We start from the raw sequence: 17,422 nt of genomic DNA, 5'->3' as shown, positions 1-17,422 counted from the left end.
TTGAGAAAGAGAAAATTGCTCAAAGGAAGCCCTGAGAAACCCTGTCTCAAAAAACCAGAGAGAGAGAGAGAGAGAGAGAGAGAGAGAGAGAAGGATCTGGGTTGTGTTCTGAAGACAGGTGAGGAGTTAGTTGGGAAATGGGAGAAATACCTTTGAGAAAGAGAAAATTGCTCAAAGGAAGCCCTGAGGGATAGCACAGAAGCGGTGTTTGAGAGTAGCAGGGTGACTCACGGAGAGTGGCGGGATGCTGTCCTAAGTATGTTGCTTTGGCCTGATTCTTGGCCATGCTGAGTAGAAGTTCACACAGAAGGGCCCAGGAGCAGTTAAAGTGTGTGTTGGAGGATGTTGTTGGTTTTTAGCTGGTAGCACACAACTGTAATCTCAGCTCTTGGGAGGATCCTGAGTTTGAAGGCAACTTGGGCTACACAGTGAGTTCCAGGTCAGCCTAGGCTGTGTAACCAAAGAACCCGTCTTCTTAAAAAAGATGTATTTTAATATCTTAAAGTGAGTGTACATGTACGTGTGTGTGTGTGTGTGTGTGTGTGTGTGTGTGTGTGTGTTTGTATGCATGTATGTAAGGGCAAGTGCCCTCAGGGGCCAGAGACATCAGATTCCCTGGAGACAGACGGTTGTGGATACTGAAATCCGAACTTCCATCTTCTGGAAAGGCTACAGCATCTTAATGCTTTAATGTTTGGTCATCTCTCCAGCTTCATGAGAACTTATCTTTTTAAAAAAGAAAAAAAACATTTTTTTGAGTGTAGAAATATCTCTTGCCTTTCTGTTCCCAGGGAGCATGTTGAAATCTCACAGGGTAAAAACTACAGATGACACATTCACCTTCTTTTGTCTTGAGAAAGCCCTGTGGGAGTATATTTCAGTCACAAGGCTGAACTTGGGGTGATTAGGATCTCTAAACAGCTGGGCCTCTTTGCCTATGTCAGGGGTAGGTATCATTTGCTGCCAGGCTGGTACCTGGAATGCATATTCATTGCAACGTTTTGAGCTGATAGAACCCCAGCTACTGGAGACAGAAAGAACCTGTGTGTAACTGAAATGACTAAGGTTAGTCCTTCCAGACTTCAGGCACAGTGGGATCCAGGAGCTTAATCAGTTCACTTTGCTAAAGCCTGTTCGCTTTCGCATCCTGTGTGTCCCTTTCCTGACTCCTGGGGTAAACAGGTTGTTCCCTGAGACCAGGGAGAGTTTGCTTGCGTTATCTCTGAACTCCCAGCACCAGAGTGCTCCTCCCCTTTTCTCTCGTAAATCTTGTGGCAGAGGATCGGGATGATGGCACCGTCTGGTTGATCAGGCCTGGATAAGCCTACCCAAACTATTCCGGGGGTGGGGATACCAGGGATAGCGGGGTGCTGTTGTAGGAAAGGGTGAGTTTTCCTTGATGGCTATCCACCACTATTTCCCTCATGCCTGTGAAGAGTAGTGCCCACTGGAAATAAACCACTGGGCGTGTGCTGGAGAGCTGCCTTTCGCATGTGAGCCTGGCCTGCCTGGTCTCGTTCTATGGTCCACTCAGTGTCCAGGTCACACAGGATGTTGCCTCTAGCATGTTGTGTGAAAAGGCTCCTGTTCTGTTTCCTCGGTGTCTCACTCCTTCAAAGCTTCGGCCGTGCCCTTTCTGTCTTGCAGATACATGGTTTGTGTCTGTCAGTGATAGGAAGCTGCTCACAAAGGATCCACCCAGTCCTGCTGCTGAGCCTCTGATTTCTTTTTCTCATTGTGTAGCGGTCCATTAGCTTCCGCAGTGAGAGCCGCCCCGACATCCTGGCCCCCCGAGCCTGGTCCAGAAATGCCACCTCCTCAAGCACAAAACGGAGGGACAGCAAACTCTGGAGTGAGACCTTCGATGTGTGTGTCAATCAAGTGCTTACGTCCAAGGAGATCAAGCGACAGGAGGTAAGCTCGGGACCCAAGGAGCTGCCTATGTGTTGGCCGCAAAGGTACCTGTAGGCGAGAGCCACATCCTGTGGAGAACACAGGATGGCAGAAACTAAAAAGCCAGCATCCAGCTTCGTGGGCCTGGCCCCACTGTAAAAATAAAGTGATTTTGCTGTGTTGAATCCAAGAGTCCAGTTAGGATTCTTACACTCACAAAGACAATTATGTATATAATGAATACTATACTATATATCTATACTATATTAAACATATATACATATATATACACAATTTCATATATATATGACGATATATTCTATTTCTTTTTTTCCTTCTTTCTTTCTCTCTTTTTGTTTTTTTTGGAACTGGATCCCTTTTTGTAGTCCTAACTGTCCTGGAGCTCACTCTGTAGAACAGAATGGCCTTGAATTCACAGATCCGCCCACCTCCGCCTCCTGAGTGCTAGGATTAAAGGCGTGCGCCACCACACCCCACTGCAGTCATTTTATTTATATTTTGATAGTAACTTTTAGATGTTTTTTAAAAAAAATGGGCTCTTGTAATGTTGATCCAGCTTTCTAAAGAAAAACTTTTCCTTACGGAGGACAGCTAATTTCCGTATGAGTTTTCCGTATCCCCATCTTAAGTAGCTGTGACTACATCCCCTTCTACAGAGCTCTTGTCAGTGCAAACTCTGCTCACCTCTTCTCAAGTGCTGCCTCCACTGGGATTCCGGAAGTGTCTAGTTTTTATTGTTGTTTGTTTTGGGTTTGGGGGTTTTTTTGTTTTGTTTTGAAACTGAGTCTTCCCATGTAACTCTAGCTAACCTAAAACTCGACCAGGCTAGCCTCAAAACTCTCAACTCTTAGCCTCTGCTTCCCTGGTGCCGGGATTAACAGTGTTCTCTCTCCTCCCCTTCCTCCTTTTCCCTCCCACTTTTCCTCTCCCTCAGACAACCTGATGCTGGCAGAAGGGGTACTTGAAATTTCGTGGTTTCATAACCAAGCTGTCCTTCCCTAGGAACTGATTTTTCAGGTCTACTTGCATGCAGGTCAAAAGCTAAGCTTGCAGGGTTACTCAGAGGGCTAATGCCTGCAGCGGCGCTACTTGTTCAGGATGAGCTGAACCTCTATTACCAGGAGATGCTGAAACCCTCAAAGTACTACACAGATGTAGAAATGGGGCAGGCATGTTTATATGTGTGCTTGGTTAAGTAGATAAAGCAGGGAACAAAATTAGAATGCTATTGTGTATATAAATAATATGACTGTATATTAATTTGTTTATATGTTCATAAAAATGTTTCTGGAAGGATGCCCAAAGAATTGGCAGCAATGTTTCCTTTTGAAGTCCCCGAAAGAAGGAGCTGAGATCTTCCCATGTGCATGTCCATTTTTCCTATGTGGAAATATGGCAAAGTCATATGTGAGATTAGGATGTGGGTGTTTGGTCTTCACTACTTGCCGTGTAGAATCTTCCACCCTCAAGCGGAAGATTGGATGGTGGCTGTCAACCATTGAAAGCTTCCGGCTGTGTACTAGCTACGAGTCAGACCCAGGCCAGAAAACAGAAAACTGCTATCCAGTGACAACCCAGCCTGTCCTGGTTTCTGCTTTGTTTTGTTTTGTTTTTTCTCATCTTAACACAGCTAGCTTGTCTGGAAAGAGGAACCTCAATTGAAAAAAATGCCTCCATCAGACTGCCTACAGGAAAGTTTGTGGGGGTGTTTTCTTGATTTGTGATGGACATGGGAAGGCCCAGCCCACTGTGAGCAATGACGTCCTTGGGCCAGTGGTCCTGTATAGTATTAAGAAAACAGGCTGGAAGAAAAAGAAAAGAAAAGAAAAGGAAAGAAAAGAAGGGAGAGAGGGAGGGAGGGAGGGGAAGGAAGGAAGGAAGGAAGAAAGAAAGAAAGAAAGAAAGAAAGAAAGAAAGAAAGAGAAAAAGAAAGAAAGAGAAAAAGAAAGAAAGAAAAGAAAAGAAAAACAGTCTGACAAGCCAGTAAGTAGCTTTCCTTTGTGACAGTGGTTCTCCTCCCTCCTAATGTTGGGACCCTTCCATACAGTGTCTCATGTTGTAGTGAACCCTCAACCATAAAGTTATTTCATTACTACTCCATAACTGTATTTTTGCTACTGTTATGAATCATAATGTAAATATCTGATATGCAGGACCTAAAGGGACTGGGACCCACAGGTTGAGAACCACTGCTCTATGACCTCTCTTCTAGTTTTTGCCTTGAGTCTGGCCCTGAGTTCTCTCAGTGACTGACTGTGACCTGAGAGTTGCTGCGTTTATCCCACAATAGAAACCAAACTAAGATCTACCACTGGCTGACCCCTGGAGAAGTGAGCGAGGCTGATGGTTACAGATGATAAACAAAGGCCAGAGATTTCATCTGTCTGCTGTCTGAATCACCATGGAAACCCAGAGGACATGGTTTTAAGAGCGGAATGGCTAAACACGAGTTCTGGAAGGGTGGTGTGGTAGATACAGAGAGGGTGTAGGCTGCTCTCATACCTGCCCTCATTCCTGCCCTCACCTGATGCTCATAGCCTTTATGATACCCTGTAAACCGTAAACAGGAATGTTGCCCTGAGTTCCGTGAGCAGTGGTGGCAGATTAACCTAAGGAGGGGTCATGGGAGCACTGACTTCTCACCGTTGATGAAAGTCACAGGTCAAACTATTTAAGGTCTTGATTAGCATATAGAAGGGTGAAGAGCCTTGGGACTGAACTGTCACTCTGGCGACCTGATGCTGTCTCCACGTAGGCAGCATTATAATTGAATTAGATGACAGCTACCTGGTGTCTGTGGCATAATTCATTGCTTGGAGTGCAAAGGGAAGTCCCCCCAGAAGTCACCTGTGTAATGAAAGTGGAGGAGGAAAAAAAAACTGAAATGAGGGTAGGAAGGGAGAGAAAGGGAGAAGAAGGGGGAAGGATGGAGGGAGGAAGAGATGGAAAAACTGAGTTTGTTATTTCTGCATTCTCAGAGTTAGCAGGATGCTATTGTAGGTGATTTAAAATGTCCTCCCTTATGTTTTACTGTATTTTTTCTAAGTGTTACCCATGTCCAAATGTGTCTTGTATAACCTGCCAGCGTAGGAAAAGGAAAGACAGAGCGCAGATGAGACAGGCAGGGCCAGCAGCGGTGAGCTGCAGTCAGGATTTGAACCTGGTGCTTCTCTTCTTTTCTCTTGTGGAATCCTATGGGCCTCCTCTCTTGGGGATGAAGGGCATTTGTCGTAATAGTTGATGAGCTCCCTCCCATAATGCAGATGGCCAAGGAAATCCAAGGCAAGTCCATTTAAGATGCTACTCTTGGGGACAGACAGCTGAGAGGTACACAGGACCCCTGTGCAATTTTTGTAATTTCTCATGTGCGTGTAATTATTTCAGTAAGCCATGAGGTGAGACTTTGCTGGACCTTGGGGAGGGTTGTCCCCATAGCCCAGGTTTCTGTCTCGCCTGCTCTGTTCCATTTCATTGCCCTCTCGTCTGTAAACCTCAGGGTAGTGGCCAAGCCTGGAAGTGGCTGACTTCTCTTCTCCAGCTGGGGACAGTAGAGTTGTTCCTGGACTATTATCTCAGGCTGGTAGTCCTTTAGTGCCATAATGTTTGCCCAGTGTTTGGATTCCTGGTGAGAGGAGTGCGCTGCGCACCATAGCTCTTTAGGTTTGGTGGCTTAATGGAGCCAAATCTGAAATGATGAATTTGCACACTCTAATCTTATTTATTGTACCTGGCGAGACTTTAGAATGAATTGACTCCACCAGATTCTGTTTATAGTGATAAAATGTTGGGTTCTTTTTATAATCCCGGTCTTACGTAGATGATAAGAATATAGCTTTCTTCTGAGACTTGCCTTCTTTGGGGATAAAAGCAGCAGACTGTGATGGTCTGGTTTATAACTCTGCCAGATCCGTTTCTGACTGCAGACTCTGGATGGTTTCTTACGATCGCCCCCATAGCAAAGATACAGAATCCAACACTCACACCCTTGATGTAGTTCCCTGCTCTTGGACGTCATCAGAGTTTAAAAATGCAAAGGGCGAATTGGTAGGTGGGAAATACATGTCAAAATCCTCACAAACAAGGCTTTTCTTTGCCATTTTTAACTACAAGATGTGTTTGCTTCAGGATAATTTGAGCTTTTTTTTTTCCTACGAGGTATTAAACTCAGGGCCTTGCACATGCTCAGCATACGCTTCTCTGAGTATACCCCATGCCTCATGCAAATTCGAGGGAATTCGGAACATGTGAGTGTTTGTACTGTCTGAATTTATAAATGAAAGAACTGAACAAGTCTGTTCTCTTGCTTTGCAGGCGATCTTTGAGCTTTCTCAAGGAGAAGAAGACTTGATAGAGGACTTGAAGTTAGCAAAAAAGGTGAGCTAAGATAGATACAGTAGCTGTTTGAGTCACCTTGTGTGTTTTTCTGCCTTGTGAGTCATTTCACGGTCTCAAGATGATGCATTCGAGCAGCCTCTTTGTGACTAACTCAAGTCATCAGAAATTGGAGAGAAAAAAAAAAAACTTTTGACCACAAACGAACAGTGAAGGAAATGGCTCAACGCAAGAAGGTAAATAGCCCTCCACACCTGGCACCTGCCGGATGCCTAGTGTCTAGTGCACCTCGAAGAATGTATCTGTTTAAATCTGAAAGCCCTCATGGTGACCTGCCTGCTTTTGTATGTACTTCATTGTCCTAGACGTCTTTCTTGAGCTACTCAGGAGGCTGAGGTGGGAGGTCCTAGATTATGAGAACAGTCTGGGCCACATATTGAGAGTCTGACTCTCAAAACACACCAAAAAAGGAGTCTCATGAGGTCCATGAGAGAAACTACCATTTATAGAGAAATAGATTTTTGAATCAGGGTAAAGACGATTGATTCCTGAAAGTCGGTAGAGTGAGCTGCATGTTCGTACAGTGTAGAAATTAGGGTCTTTCGTACGAAACGATGGTTTCTTTGAGGGGTGGGGTTATTTGTTGAATATGCTGGGCATCAGGCTCAGACCTAAACATGCTACGCACATGATCTACTGCTGAGCTAGACCCCAGCTAAGGACGTGTTAATCCACATTATGTGGGAGGAGGGAAGGACACCCTTGCCTTATATCATGTACATTCTTGACAACAAACCCTTTTTCCAGTGACCGCCCTAGTTTGGAGGCTCAATTCAGACTCCTTTAACTTGTTTTGTTATGGCTTCTTGAGGGAATCATGCGTTCAGGAGAATGTTTCTTGACCTAGGGTCGTTGATTAAAGTTCTGCTAATAGGAAGTTCTACCTCCTGCACTCCTGAGATGGCTAGCTAGGCTTTGCACAGACACTGCCAGAAACAACTGTTGGGTAGGCTAGAGGCAGCAGCTCAGAAATAAGAAGGCATTTAGGTCTGGAACACATCACATGTCTAATCCCCACTTCCTGAGTCAAGATTTCCCAAATATAAACACCTTCAGGTGTTTCTCGGCCAACCCTGACTTATGAGTCAGAGGGTTCTGTTTCTCCCCAAACCCCTTTTTCCTCCCAGTCATACACCTCTGCCCCTCTCACAGGCACCAGCTCAAATCAAGGCCGTTCTTCTATGGTATTTCCAGCCTCCCCTCTGCACACGACTCACCTCTAGAACATTCCTTAGATACCTTCCTTACCTTGAATTTTCGGATCTATTAGAGCCCTTTATAACTTGATTGGTTTTGTTTTCTAATGGGACAACCCTCCTGTCATTAATCTTGAACTGTTTTTTTTTAATATATATTTTAAGTTTCCATGAATCTTAAAAAAAAACCTCAAGGGGGCTGGAGAGATGGCTCAGAGGTTAAGAGCACTGACTGCTCTTCCGGAGGTCCTGAGTTCGATTCCCAGCAACCACATGGTGGCTCACAACCATCTGTAATGAGATTTGGTGCCCTTTTCTGGCCTGAGGGCATACATGGAGGCTGAACACTGTACATAATAAATAAATCAAAAACAACCCTCAATTAACTTTATACAACTCTCTGAGGACATGCATGGCATCTGTCTTATTTTGCATGTGTTTATGTGTAGTATATGTGCATGTATATATGCTTGTTCATGTGTATGTGGTCACATCTGTGCTTGTGGATGCCAGAGAGTAACATGAGTCTCCTTCATTGGCTCATCACCATGTTTATTGATGCAGGTTCTCTTGACTGAACCAAAACTCATCAGTATAGCTAGTCTAGCTAGTCTGGTTAACCAGTTTACTCTAGTCTTCTGTGTGTCACATTCCCAGTGCTGGAATGTAGGTGGGTCACCATACCCACCCAATTTCGGAAGAACTGAACAAGGTTCGGCAAATGTTTGTCTGTCTGTACTTAACATTAATAATGAAAGGTCCAACCACTTTTCTTTTCTATTCCTTTTTGTATTGTTTGTTTGTCCATTCATTTTTCAAGACAAGGTTTCTCAGTGTAGCCTTGACTATCCTGGAACTCCCTCTGTAGGCCAGGTTGGCCTCTGCCTCCCAAGTGCTAGGATTAAAGGTGTGTGCCACCACCCAGTGAGCAGTTTTCTTTTCTTTTGGATGTGTACTTACTTGGAAAAGCCTGTTGTTAGCTAATCTTGAATAGAATGGGAGGTTTTTCAAAGTGTAGAATCATGTAGACTTTCAGAGCCTGGTAGCAATCCAGACTGCTCTCCATGTAGGACGTTTGCTCCTTCCTCCATATATGATGCATTAAAGGATAGAAGGACTTGGGGGAAATCTACCTTAGCTTATCAGCAGTCACAAGAGGCTACAGGCAGAACCGGGTTTCCTGCACCTCCAGCCGCATCCGTCTGCTGTTTCCCTGCATTAGGGGAGAAATCGTAGGAAGCCAACTTTTGTTTGTTGAAAAGCACTTCCCAGGAATCACTTACACAAATGACTGAGCTCCTCTGAATTTAACATTTGTGTCCATCTCTTGCCCATCTTCTACAGGCCTACCATGACCCCATGCTGAAACTCTCAATAATGACAGAACAAGAGCTGAATCAAATTTTTGGAACACTGGACTCTCTGATTCCTCTCCACGAAGGTACAGTTTTGATCCCAGACGAGTCATGACTGGTAGCCTTAACTGAGTTGTCTTATAGCAAATCTGTGATTGTGTAATAATGTGAGACGCCCAGTATTACCCTTCAACCCCTGCTCGTGTTGGAATGTCTAACCAAATGTTTCTTTCTTGCCAGAGCTCCTTAGTCAGCTTCGAGACGTTCGGAAGCCCGACGGCTCGACTGAGCATGTTGGTCCCATCCTCGTAGGCTGGGTAAGAAATGTTCTCTGGTCTTATTTGAAGATAGATTTTACATTAGCTGAACTTTTTCCATGTTGGCAAATTCTGGTTATCATGTCAGATAAAAAGTCAGACTCTTGTAATATTGAGGCTTTATTCTTCAAAGCATGGAAACAATTTTTTTTCTTATTGCAGATTTATTGCATTTACAGACAGCCTTGCATTTTTGCAATAAAGTAAACTAAATGTGCACATGAAACTATTATTAGTTTTACATGAAATAAAATGACACTAGATTATATTGGATTTAACCCAATTAAATTATTGCAATTTCTCCTCTAAGTTTAAAATTAACATATTCATTTTTTCTCAGGACATGTTATGCAAGAACTTTACCGCTGATCTGTCTATCTCCGTGCTCATTTTGCCGACTTGCCCCTTATTCTGAGGCATGTTCTCACTAAATTGCCAACACTGCCCATGAACTCTCTTTGCAGCCCGGGCAGGCCTTGAATTTGGGATACTCCTGCCTCAACCTTCCAAGTAGTTGGGATTTACAGGCCTGTGCCGCCAGGCCTGGCTTGACATTCTTGTTCATCACCAAAAATAGATAGGTCTTGCTTAGAATGTCTAAGACTCTGGGTTTGATGCCCAGCACTGGGCGGGGGGATCTGGGGGGGGCAGTTGATCTAAATGTAGTTTTACAAACAAGGTAATGAGTCTATGTTGCTCATACTTAAAACATATATTTCTGGTCCTAAGTAACTGCTGGGTATACAGACAACAAGATGGATTCCCTTTCTTAAAGAACAAAGATGGGACCTTCAGTTAGGGTTCATGAGTAATGTGTGGTCCTCATACTGAATTCTTGTTCAGTTGAGTATGTAGGGACCACTTGTGTCAGTCACATAGGCAAAGCATGTGCTATTTTGCCACCATCCTATCCTATTGTCTGCCTGCCTGTGACCTCCAGTGAATACTTGGATGCTCCACCCCAATTCTAGATATTTTTATTTGTTATAAAGCAGGTATTGAAAGCGGATAACTGTAGTGACTTCTTCCAGGCAAAATTAGATCTCTTGGTCCCTCTGGTTCACCCAGAATTTCAGGAAAATAGCAGGGAGTGCAGCGACAGAGGGTGGTGCGGGGCTTTTGGTCTCTACCGCCATAAGTGCTCTCCTTCCAGGTAAATTTGTTTCTAACCTTCTGGTTCTCATTGATGTCACATGGATGTGCAAAGAAATCTTAACACTGGCGTCTGACCTGGGGCCTCTCAGTTACTGCCATGCTCTGGAAACTTCGGAGGGTCCCAGGATTTGGCTCTAGTTCAGAAGTCAATTTTAGTACCAAGGCTGAAATAGCCCGAGAATATCTGCCAGACAAGTAATGGTGTAAGCTGAATAATTCAGGCCATCTGCTTTAATATTTCAGGGGAGGTCGTTCATCTCAAACTTTTGACTTTGTATTATTAGTCATAGTATTATTTCAAAGTTCTTCAACTACAAAGACAGTTCTGTGGAAAGTGTGGGTCCACTGGAGTCAGAGGTGGTTGAGTGAGAAGGTCTATATCAGTGTGTTTAAACTTCCCCAGTCTGTGGAGTGAGAGCCCTTCAGAGTTAACTCTGGAGTCCTGCTCAGATTTTTCTGCTAGAGTAATATAGGAGGATGCTGTTCCTCTAAGCATTGCTTGCAGATGATGACATTGTTTCAGATTCAAGCTTGAGGATTTTGCCTTCTTCGCTTTTTTCTCGCCCTGAAATACCCTTTTGTCAACTTATGTTATGAGGTTAGTTTGATCTGGGGCCTGGGGAAGGCTCTAACAGTCTGTCCCATACATGCCCAGAGGAAGTGTGTCCACGCCAGTCTCTTGCTGCTGGACCTTCCAGGCATAAAATGGGTCTTGAAGCTTGAAGAGCAGCCTGAAAGGAAACAAGTGGCCCATTGTTGTCAGATCTCATGAGAAATGGTTTTTATTTATCAACCAAAAAGCTGTTAAGTGTTTTTCTTTTAACTCCAAGTGTGTTGGTATGAGCGAGAGCTGTACATCAGAGTCAGTCTGTTTGAGTTCTAATCTTTTAAACAGAGCAAAATAATATCTTACTAGACAGTAAATGAGAAAAGTCAGGGCTCATTCAATCCATGGAAAATTGATTTATTTTCCTCCCCGCAAAGGAAAAAAAAAAACCCTTTGAAAGAGTGAGATATCCCTACCCCCTCCCCACGACTGACTGTCCAGGACAGTGTCAGCCGGGCCTTTGACCTTAGAGTGAATCCATGACTTATGCTTTGAAGACTTTAAACAGATGGGATCTTTGGGAAGCTGCCCTGGTTACAGACGGTAGAAGTCCCCTTCCTCACCCTGTTTGAGCAAGCCTTCCCTGTCAAAAAGACACAATGTCCCAAGTGACTGGTCTCACTAATAAAATAATTTATAAGCTCTCCAAGGCAGAAAGTGCTCCTGTTTCATTTAGATCCTAGTTAATTTTTAATTCCAGGGAGAGAGAAAAGGTGCATGGAAGTAAAAAATCCAGATGTATTCTAACATTTTTTTTTTTACATTCGGGGGATAGAGCTTCTAAATGTGTGTGTGTATTTTTAAAGTGCTTTTGATATATATTTATACATGTGTGTGTATGTGTGTATATATATATGTGTATATATATATATATAGGCTTTTTAAATTTTTCCATTTTTTATTTTTCAGCAGTTCCATATGGATAATGAATTTTAGTGTTTTTTACCCAATGTCCCCCACTCTTATCCTCTCTCCCACTCAACCCCTTCCACTTCCCAACAGGTCCCCTCCTACTTTTTCTTCTTTTTTTTTTTTTGGTTTTTGAGACAGGGTTTCTCTGTGGCTTTGGAGCCTGTCCTGGAACTAGCTCTCTAGACCAGGCTGGTCTCGAACTCACGGAGATCCGCCTGCCTCTGCCTCCCAAGTGCTGGGATTAAAGGCGTGCACCACCATCGCCCGGCTTTTTCTTCTTCTTGTATGACCCATAGGATTTACTCATACTTGCTTGCACAAGCAGGAGTGAGAGGTTATTTCCAAGAGCCTGGGCAATTTACCAATGGCTCTACTGCTGAAGAAAGTGACACCCTCTTCCCCAGCAACCATTAATAGGCCCTCAGGGAGGAGTAGAGCCTCATGGCCCCTCCCCCAGATTGGCCCAGTCTTATGCAGATCTTGTACAGACAGCCACAGCAGCAGTGAGTGAGTTACTTGCTCAGCTCCTAAGTGTTAGAGGACTTAATGTCTCTTTTAACAGACTCTCAAGAATTTGGGATGGGGGCTGGTAAGATGGTGCTGGCCTCCAGGGGCACCAGCACTCATATGCACATACCTCTCCCTTTGAGTTCCAGGACAGCCTAAACCCAATGAGACTGAATCTTAACCAATAACAGCCCAACAAAACAAAAGATAGTCATGATAGCCAGTGCTCACCACTTCTTAATCAGAGGGCAATCTGTGAAGTGTTTTATATAGCTTGTCTCAATAAGGGGGACAGGGAGGCCTGTACTATACAAATTCTGAGAGTGGAGAAGCTGAGGTTCAGAGCCACAAACAACTGTCCACGTTTGTTTTTGAAACTAATGCTGCATTCCCAGAGTCTGCTTTTTTTTTTTTTTTAATTTTGTTTTTAAGCACCAAGCTCTTGCCTCATTTTTAAAGAAAATTAGATTGTATACATTTTGAGTCATGCCCAGGAAATGAGCACCTTGTCAGGTGTGAACAAAAGAGCAGAGCCGAAGGTAGTTGCCATGGTAGCCAGTGGCAGGATCAGAGAAAGCAATGGCTCGTTGCACAGTGTGGCCAGAGTTCCTGGGTAGTTCATATCTGATGGTTACCACTGATTTGCTTCTCCTTAATGCAAACGTGGCTCATTTCCAGGTCTTTAGAGAGGCAAGGAAGGGGAAGTGAAATGAAGAGAGCCTGGGGTGCTTTTGAACTCAGCATCTCATCAGTACTTCAAAATACATGGTTTGGGTTTTGTTCGTCGTCTGAGGTTTCTGTCCTGCCTGGTTCCCACAGTTGTTAAGTCCCAAAGAAATTACACAGAGGTCTACATTAGTTATAAACTGATTGGCTCATTAGCTCAGGCTTCTTATTAACTCTTCTAACTTATATTAGCCCATTATTCTTGTCCATGCTAGCCACGTGGCTCCGTACCTTATTCAGCAAGGCAGTCACATCTTACTTCTTCTGTGGCTGGATCACGACTGCGGACTAGGACTTCCTTATTCCCAGCATTCTCCTGTTCTCATTAACCCGCCTCTACTTCCTGTCTGGTTGTCCCGCCTGTACGTCCTGCCTGGCTACTGGCCAATCAACGTTTTTATTAAAATACAATTGACAGGGTACAAACCATTGTCCCACAGCAGTTTTTTTGTCGTTGTTGTTCTTTTGTTTTTCAAGACAGGGTTTCTCTGTAGCTTTGGAGCCTGTTTTGGAACTAGCTCTTGTAGACCAGGTTGGCCTCGAACTTAGAGATCCACCTGCCTCTGCCTCTAGAGTGCTGGGATTAAAGGCTTGCGCCACCACCGCCCGGCGAGCAGAGAATTTCTGCAGCTGTTTTTAACACAAATCAAAAGTTGTTGTGTGTGTTTGTGAAAGTGGAAGGAAGAAAGGCATTCCCAGAAATGTTAACCCAGCAATGAATCTTTTATAAATACTACTTCTCTGGCAACTTTTTCTACTCTGTGATGAGGAATTAATTTCAATAAGAAGTGTAAAAGTCGTGGCAGGATAGCTAAAGACTTCAAACGCTACCACCCGTGTTTTTGTTGATTTGTTTCTTTGGGTTTTTGTTGTTGTTATTTTTACATGTATTTGCATTTTTTGTATATATGAAAATATATATATTTTGTATGTACATATATAAGCATATGTGTGCCCAGAGGACAACTCGTAGGAGTCTGTTCTCTTGTGTGTAGAAATCAGAGGTTAGCTCAGGAGAGGACTTACCATAGGTCCTGCAGATCAGGCTCAGGCCTTCGGGCTTAGCAGGAAGTTTCTGGCTGCATCTTTGTTTGGCTTCTGAGACAGAATCACAGTGTGTAGTCCAGGCTGGTCTTGAATTCACTCAGACAGCTCTTGAACTTCGGTCAGTTCCCGCCTCAAACTCTGTGGTGCTAGGATGATATGTGTGAGCCACCACACCCAGAGTTTTGTTTTGTTTGGGGTTTTTATTTGTTATTGATTCTGCCATTGTTTTTGTGAGCATCGCTCCCAAACCATCAACTGTGTTACAATTCATTAACCTTTAATTTACTTGTTCATCCATAATATAGACTCTGTTGTTTAATGGGTATAATGCAAAGCCATGCACACGCAGAAAGAAAAGACTCCTTTGTCCCTGTCTCTCACTGAATGCTGCAGAGGGGTGTCATGGTGGACACACACAGTCTCTTCATTGGTTTCCAGAGGAGGACGATGCAGCTGGGTGACTGGCTTCACAGTACTGCTGCGGGCAGCTGCCCAAGCATGTCAGCCTAGGGCGCTGTTAGGAGGGAGGAGTGGCAGACTGGGGTGAGAGTCTCTTACTTGAGTCTCTGATGTGGTGTTTACCCAGTGTGACTGATGGACGCGTCAGGGAAATTGGCGTTTTTTGCTGGAATGAAGGCAGTGGGGTTAACACATTCCAGGTTAGGCTGAAACTATTCTTGCATGATAGTGTGATGTGATCCGGAAGATGGTGCCAAAAACCTTTCCTGGCCTGCCAGAGCTCATTGAGAAGATTTTAACAAATAATTCCTAAACTATTTTCTTTTTCCTAATCATACTATTGCTTCAAATTCTTGAGGCCCCTAATAATTGGGCCACCTTGGAAATTCGTGTACTGAGCAACACGAAGGCCTAGGTTGTGAGTTTGACCCTTGCTTTCTATGTATACCACTAAGTCTTCTAGAAAAGTCTCTTTAAATAATTCTAAAATAAATTCTGCTTTAAAAAAAATGAAAGGAGATAAGGCTGGAGATGTGGCTCAGTGATTAAATGTGCTCGCTACTCTTCCAGAGGAAGGTTCCAGAACTCCCATTAGATAGATCACGATTGCACGTTCCTGGGGTCTGAACCTGCCTCTGGCTTCCAGAAGTCCCAGCAGACAGTGAGACACAGAGACCAGCAAATGCATACACAGACACAAAAATAAAAATTCTCACAATTAAATCGATTTTTAAAAATTAAAAGGGCTCTGGGGAGATGGTTCGGTAGGCATGGTGTAGCAGGGTGAGGATCTGTGTTGGAATCCCCAGATTTGTGTAAAGTCAGGCTCATGTGTCGTGCTGGGAGGTGGAAATGCGAGAATTCTCAGAAGCTCACAAACCGCAAGCCTATAGTCCCAGAACAGCCGCAGCAGGCCGAGAGACCCTGTCTAAGATGCGCACCAACACCTGGGGCTGTCCTCTGCTCTCTACATGTGTGCTGTGCCACACGTGTGTCCCCTCCCAGACACACACATCATCTACACAGAGAGACATATATGTCACACATAGAATTTTAGAACAATGTATGTAGCTCCTGAGGAACGGTAGCCAAGGTTGTCTCTTGTCCTCCAAACACATATGAACACCAAAAAATAGACATAAAATGAAATTAATTCATAACTTCTGCCTTACCTGCCCTACTGAGTGCTTTGAAAGGGTTAGAGAAATTCTGAGACTGAGGTGTAGCTCAGGGGTAGAACTTTAAGCATGCATGGGGCCTTGGGTTCAGTCCCAAGCACTAACACACACACACACACACACACACACACCACAAACAAACAAAAACCCTGTTCTATATGCTTCTACAATACTGATCTTTTTTTTCTAGCATAAGTTGCTAAACAAAGCTGAAGAATTTTGATAGGATCTTTAAAAGAGGAATGTAAGCCAGGCGGTGGTGGCGCATGCCTTTAATCCCAGCACTCGGGAGGCAGAGGCAGGCAGATCTCTGGGAGTTCGAGGTCTAGAAGAGCTAGTTCCAGGACAGGAACCAAAAAAAAAAGCTACAGAGAAACCCTGTCTCGAAAATCAAAAAAAAAAAAAAAGAGGACTGTAAAACTAAGAAAATGGCATGTTTGTGTCTTGTCTGTCCTTTTGAAGATTGCACTGGTTGGTTTCCTCTGCCCTTCCATGCTGACCGGGTCTGGAGACTGCTTGGGTGTCTAACAGTGACGCTGACACCCAGCCTTCCCTTCTGTCTCCTCCTCAGCTGCCCTGCCTCAGCTCCTATGACAGCTACTGCAGCAATCAAGTCGCTGCTAAAGCCCTCCTGGACCACAAGAAGCAAGACCACAGAGTCCAGGACTTCCTTCAGCGCTGCTTAGAATCGCCCTTCAGCCGCAAACTAGATCTCTGGAATTTCCTTGATATTCCTAGGAGCCGTCTGGTGAAATACCCGCTGCTGCTTCGAGAAATCCTGAGGCACACACCGAACGATAACCCAGATCAGCAGCACCTGGAAGAAGCTGTGAGTTTGCCTCTCTTCCTGGGCTACTCTGCAGAATGGCTAGGGTTGGGTCAGTAGGTGCCGAACGCATGGGGCCCAGCAATCTTGGACTTCTTTTTTTTTCTTTTGGTTTCTTTTCCTTACCCGTTTCTAGTTCCTCATCCATAAAACAACATGTTTACATAAAGTAGCTTAGGATCCATTTGGTTCTAAAACCTCTCTTACCAATTGTGTGTATGTGTGCATGTGTTTGTTTCTTTGTTTAACTGGCTTCAAACGTGTCTCAGCCTCCCAAACGCTAGGATTATAGGTATGTGCTGCCATACCCAGCTCAGGTTTTATACTGTTCTTGATGGCTTTTTATGCCACTCCAATCCAGTATTAGAATTGCAGACTGTGAGAACTAAGATCTTTCTGGAGATTTTAAATGAAAATGTTTTATTTAGTAAGAAAATGGGAATTGGCTTCTAGCTAGACCAAAGGTCATTTATGAAGGGTCACCTGTTTAAGATCTAGCTCCTGTCTGTACCCAAGTGCAGGAGGGTGCCTGATCAACCTCCTAGTGACCACCACACCCTCATTCAGAAAATGTTTACTGAGCACGGGCTGGGTGAGTGTCTGTGCTGACAGCACTAGAGAGGCAGGAGCCTTCCAAGTTTGAGGGCATTCTGTGCTATATAGCAAGTTAAAAACCAGCTCTTCAGCTGGGTGGTGGTGGAGCATGCCTTTAATCCCAGCACTCGGGAGGCAGAGGCAGGCAGATCTCTGTGAGTTTGAGGCCAGCCTGGTATACAAAAGCTAGTTCCAGGACAGGCTCCAAAGCTACAGAGAAACCCTGTCTCGAAAAAC

The 17,422-nt window shown here is 44.2% G+C and overlaps 1 protein-coding gene across 2 annotated transcripts in view; it reads left to right on the top strand.

Annotated features, from left to right (window-relative positions):
• Arhgef3 (Rho guanine nucleotide exchange factor 3) overlaps positions 1-17,422 on the top strand; it is a 288,000-nt gene that overhangs the window by 257,203 nt on the left and 13,375 nt on the right. For both annotated transcript variants that reach the window (XM_026779863.1, XM_005348685.3), the window contains 5 exons: positions 1,744-1,914; positions 6,226-6,288; positions 8,847-8,943; positions 9,098-9,174; positions 16,337-16,594. In XM_026779863.1, the coding sequence (XP_026635664.1) occupies positions 1,744-1,914; positions 6,226-6,288; positions 8,847-8,943; positions 9,098-9,174; positions 16,337-16,594 (666 nt within the window). The remainder of the gene's footprint in view (positions 1-1,743; positions 1,915-6,225; positions 6,289-8,846; positions 8,944-9,097; positions 9,175-16,336; positions 16,595-17,422) is intronic.

Source organism: Microtus ochrogaster, chromosome 6 (genome assembly GCF_000317375.1).
Source record: "Microtus ochrogaster isolate Prairie Vole_2 chromosome 6, MicOch1.0, whole genome shotgun sequence".
Lineage (NCBI taxonomy): Eukaryota > Metazoa > Chordata > Mammalia > Rodentia > Cricetidae > Microtus > Microtus ochrogaster.
The sequence above is the reverse complement of the archived record's forward strand: the minus strand, read 5'-3'. Positions and strand labels throughout refer to the sequence as shown.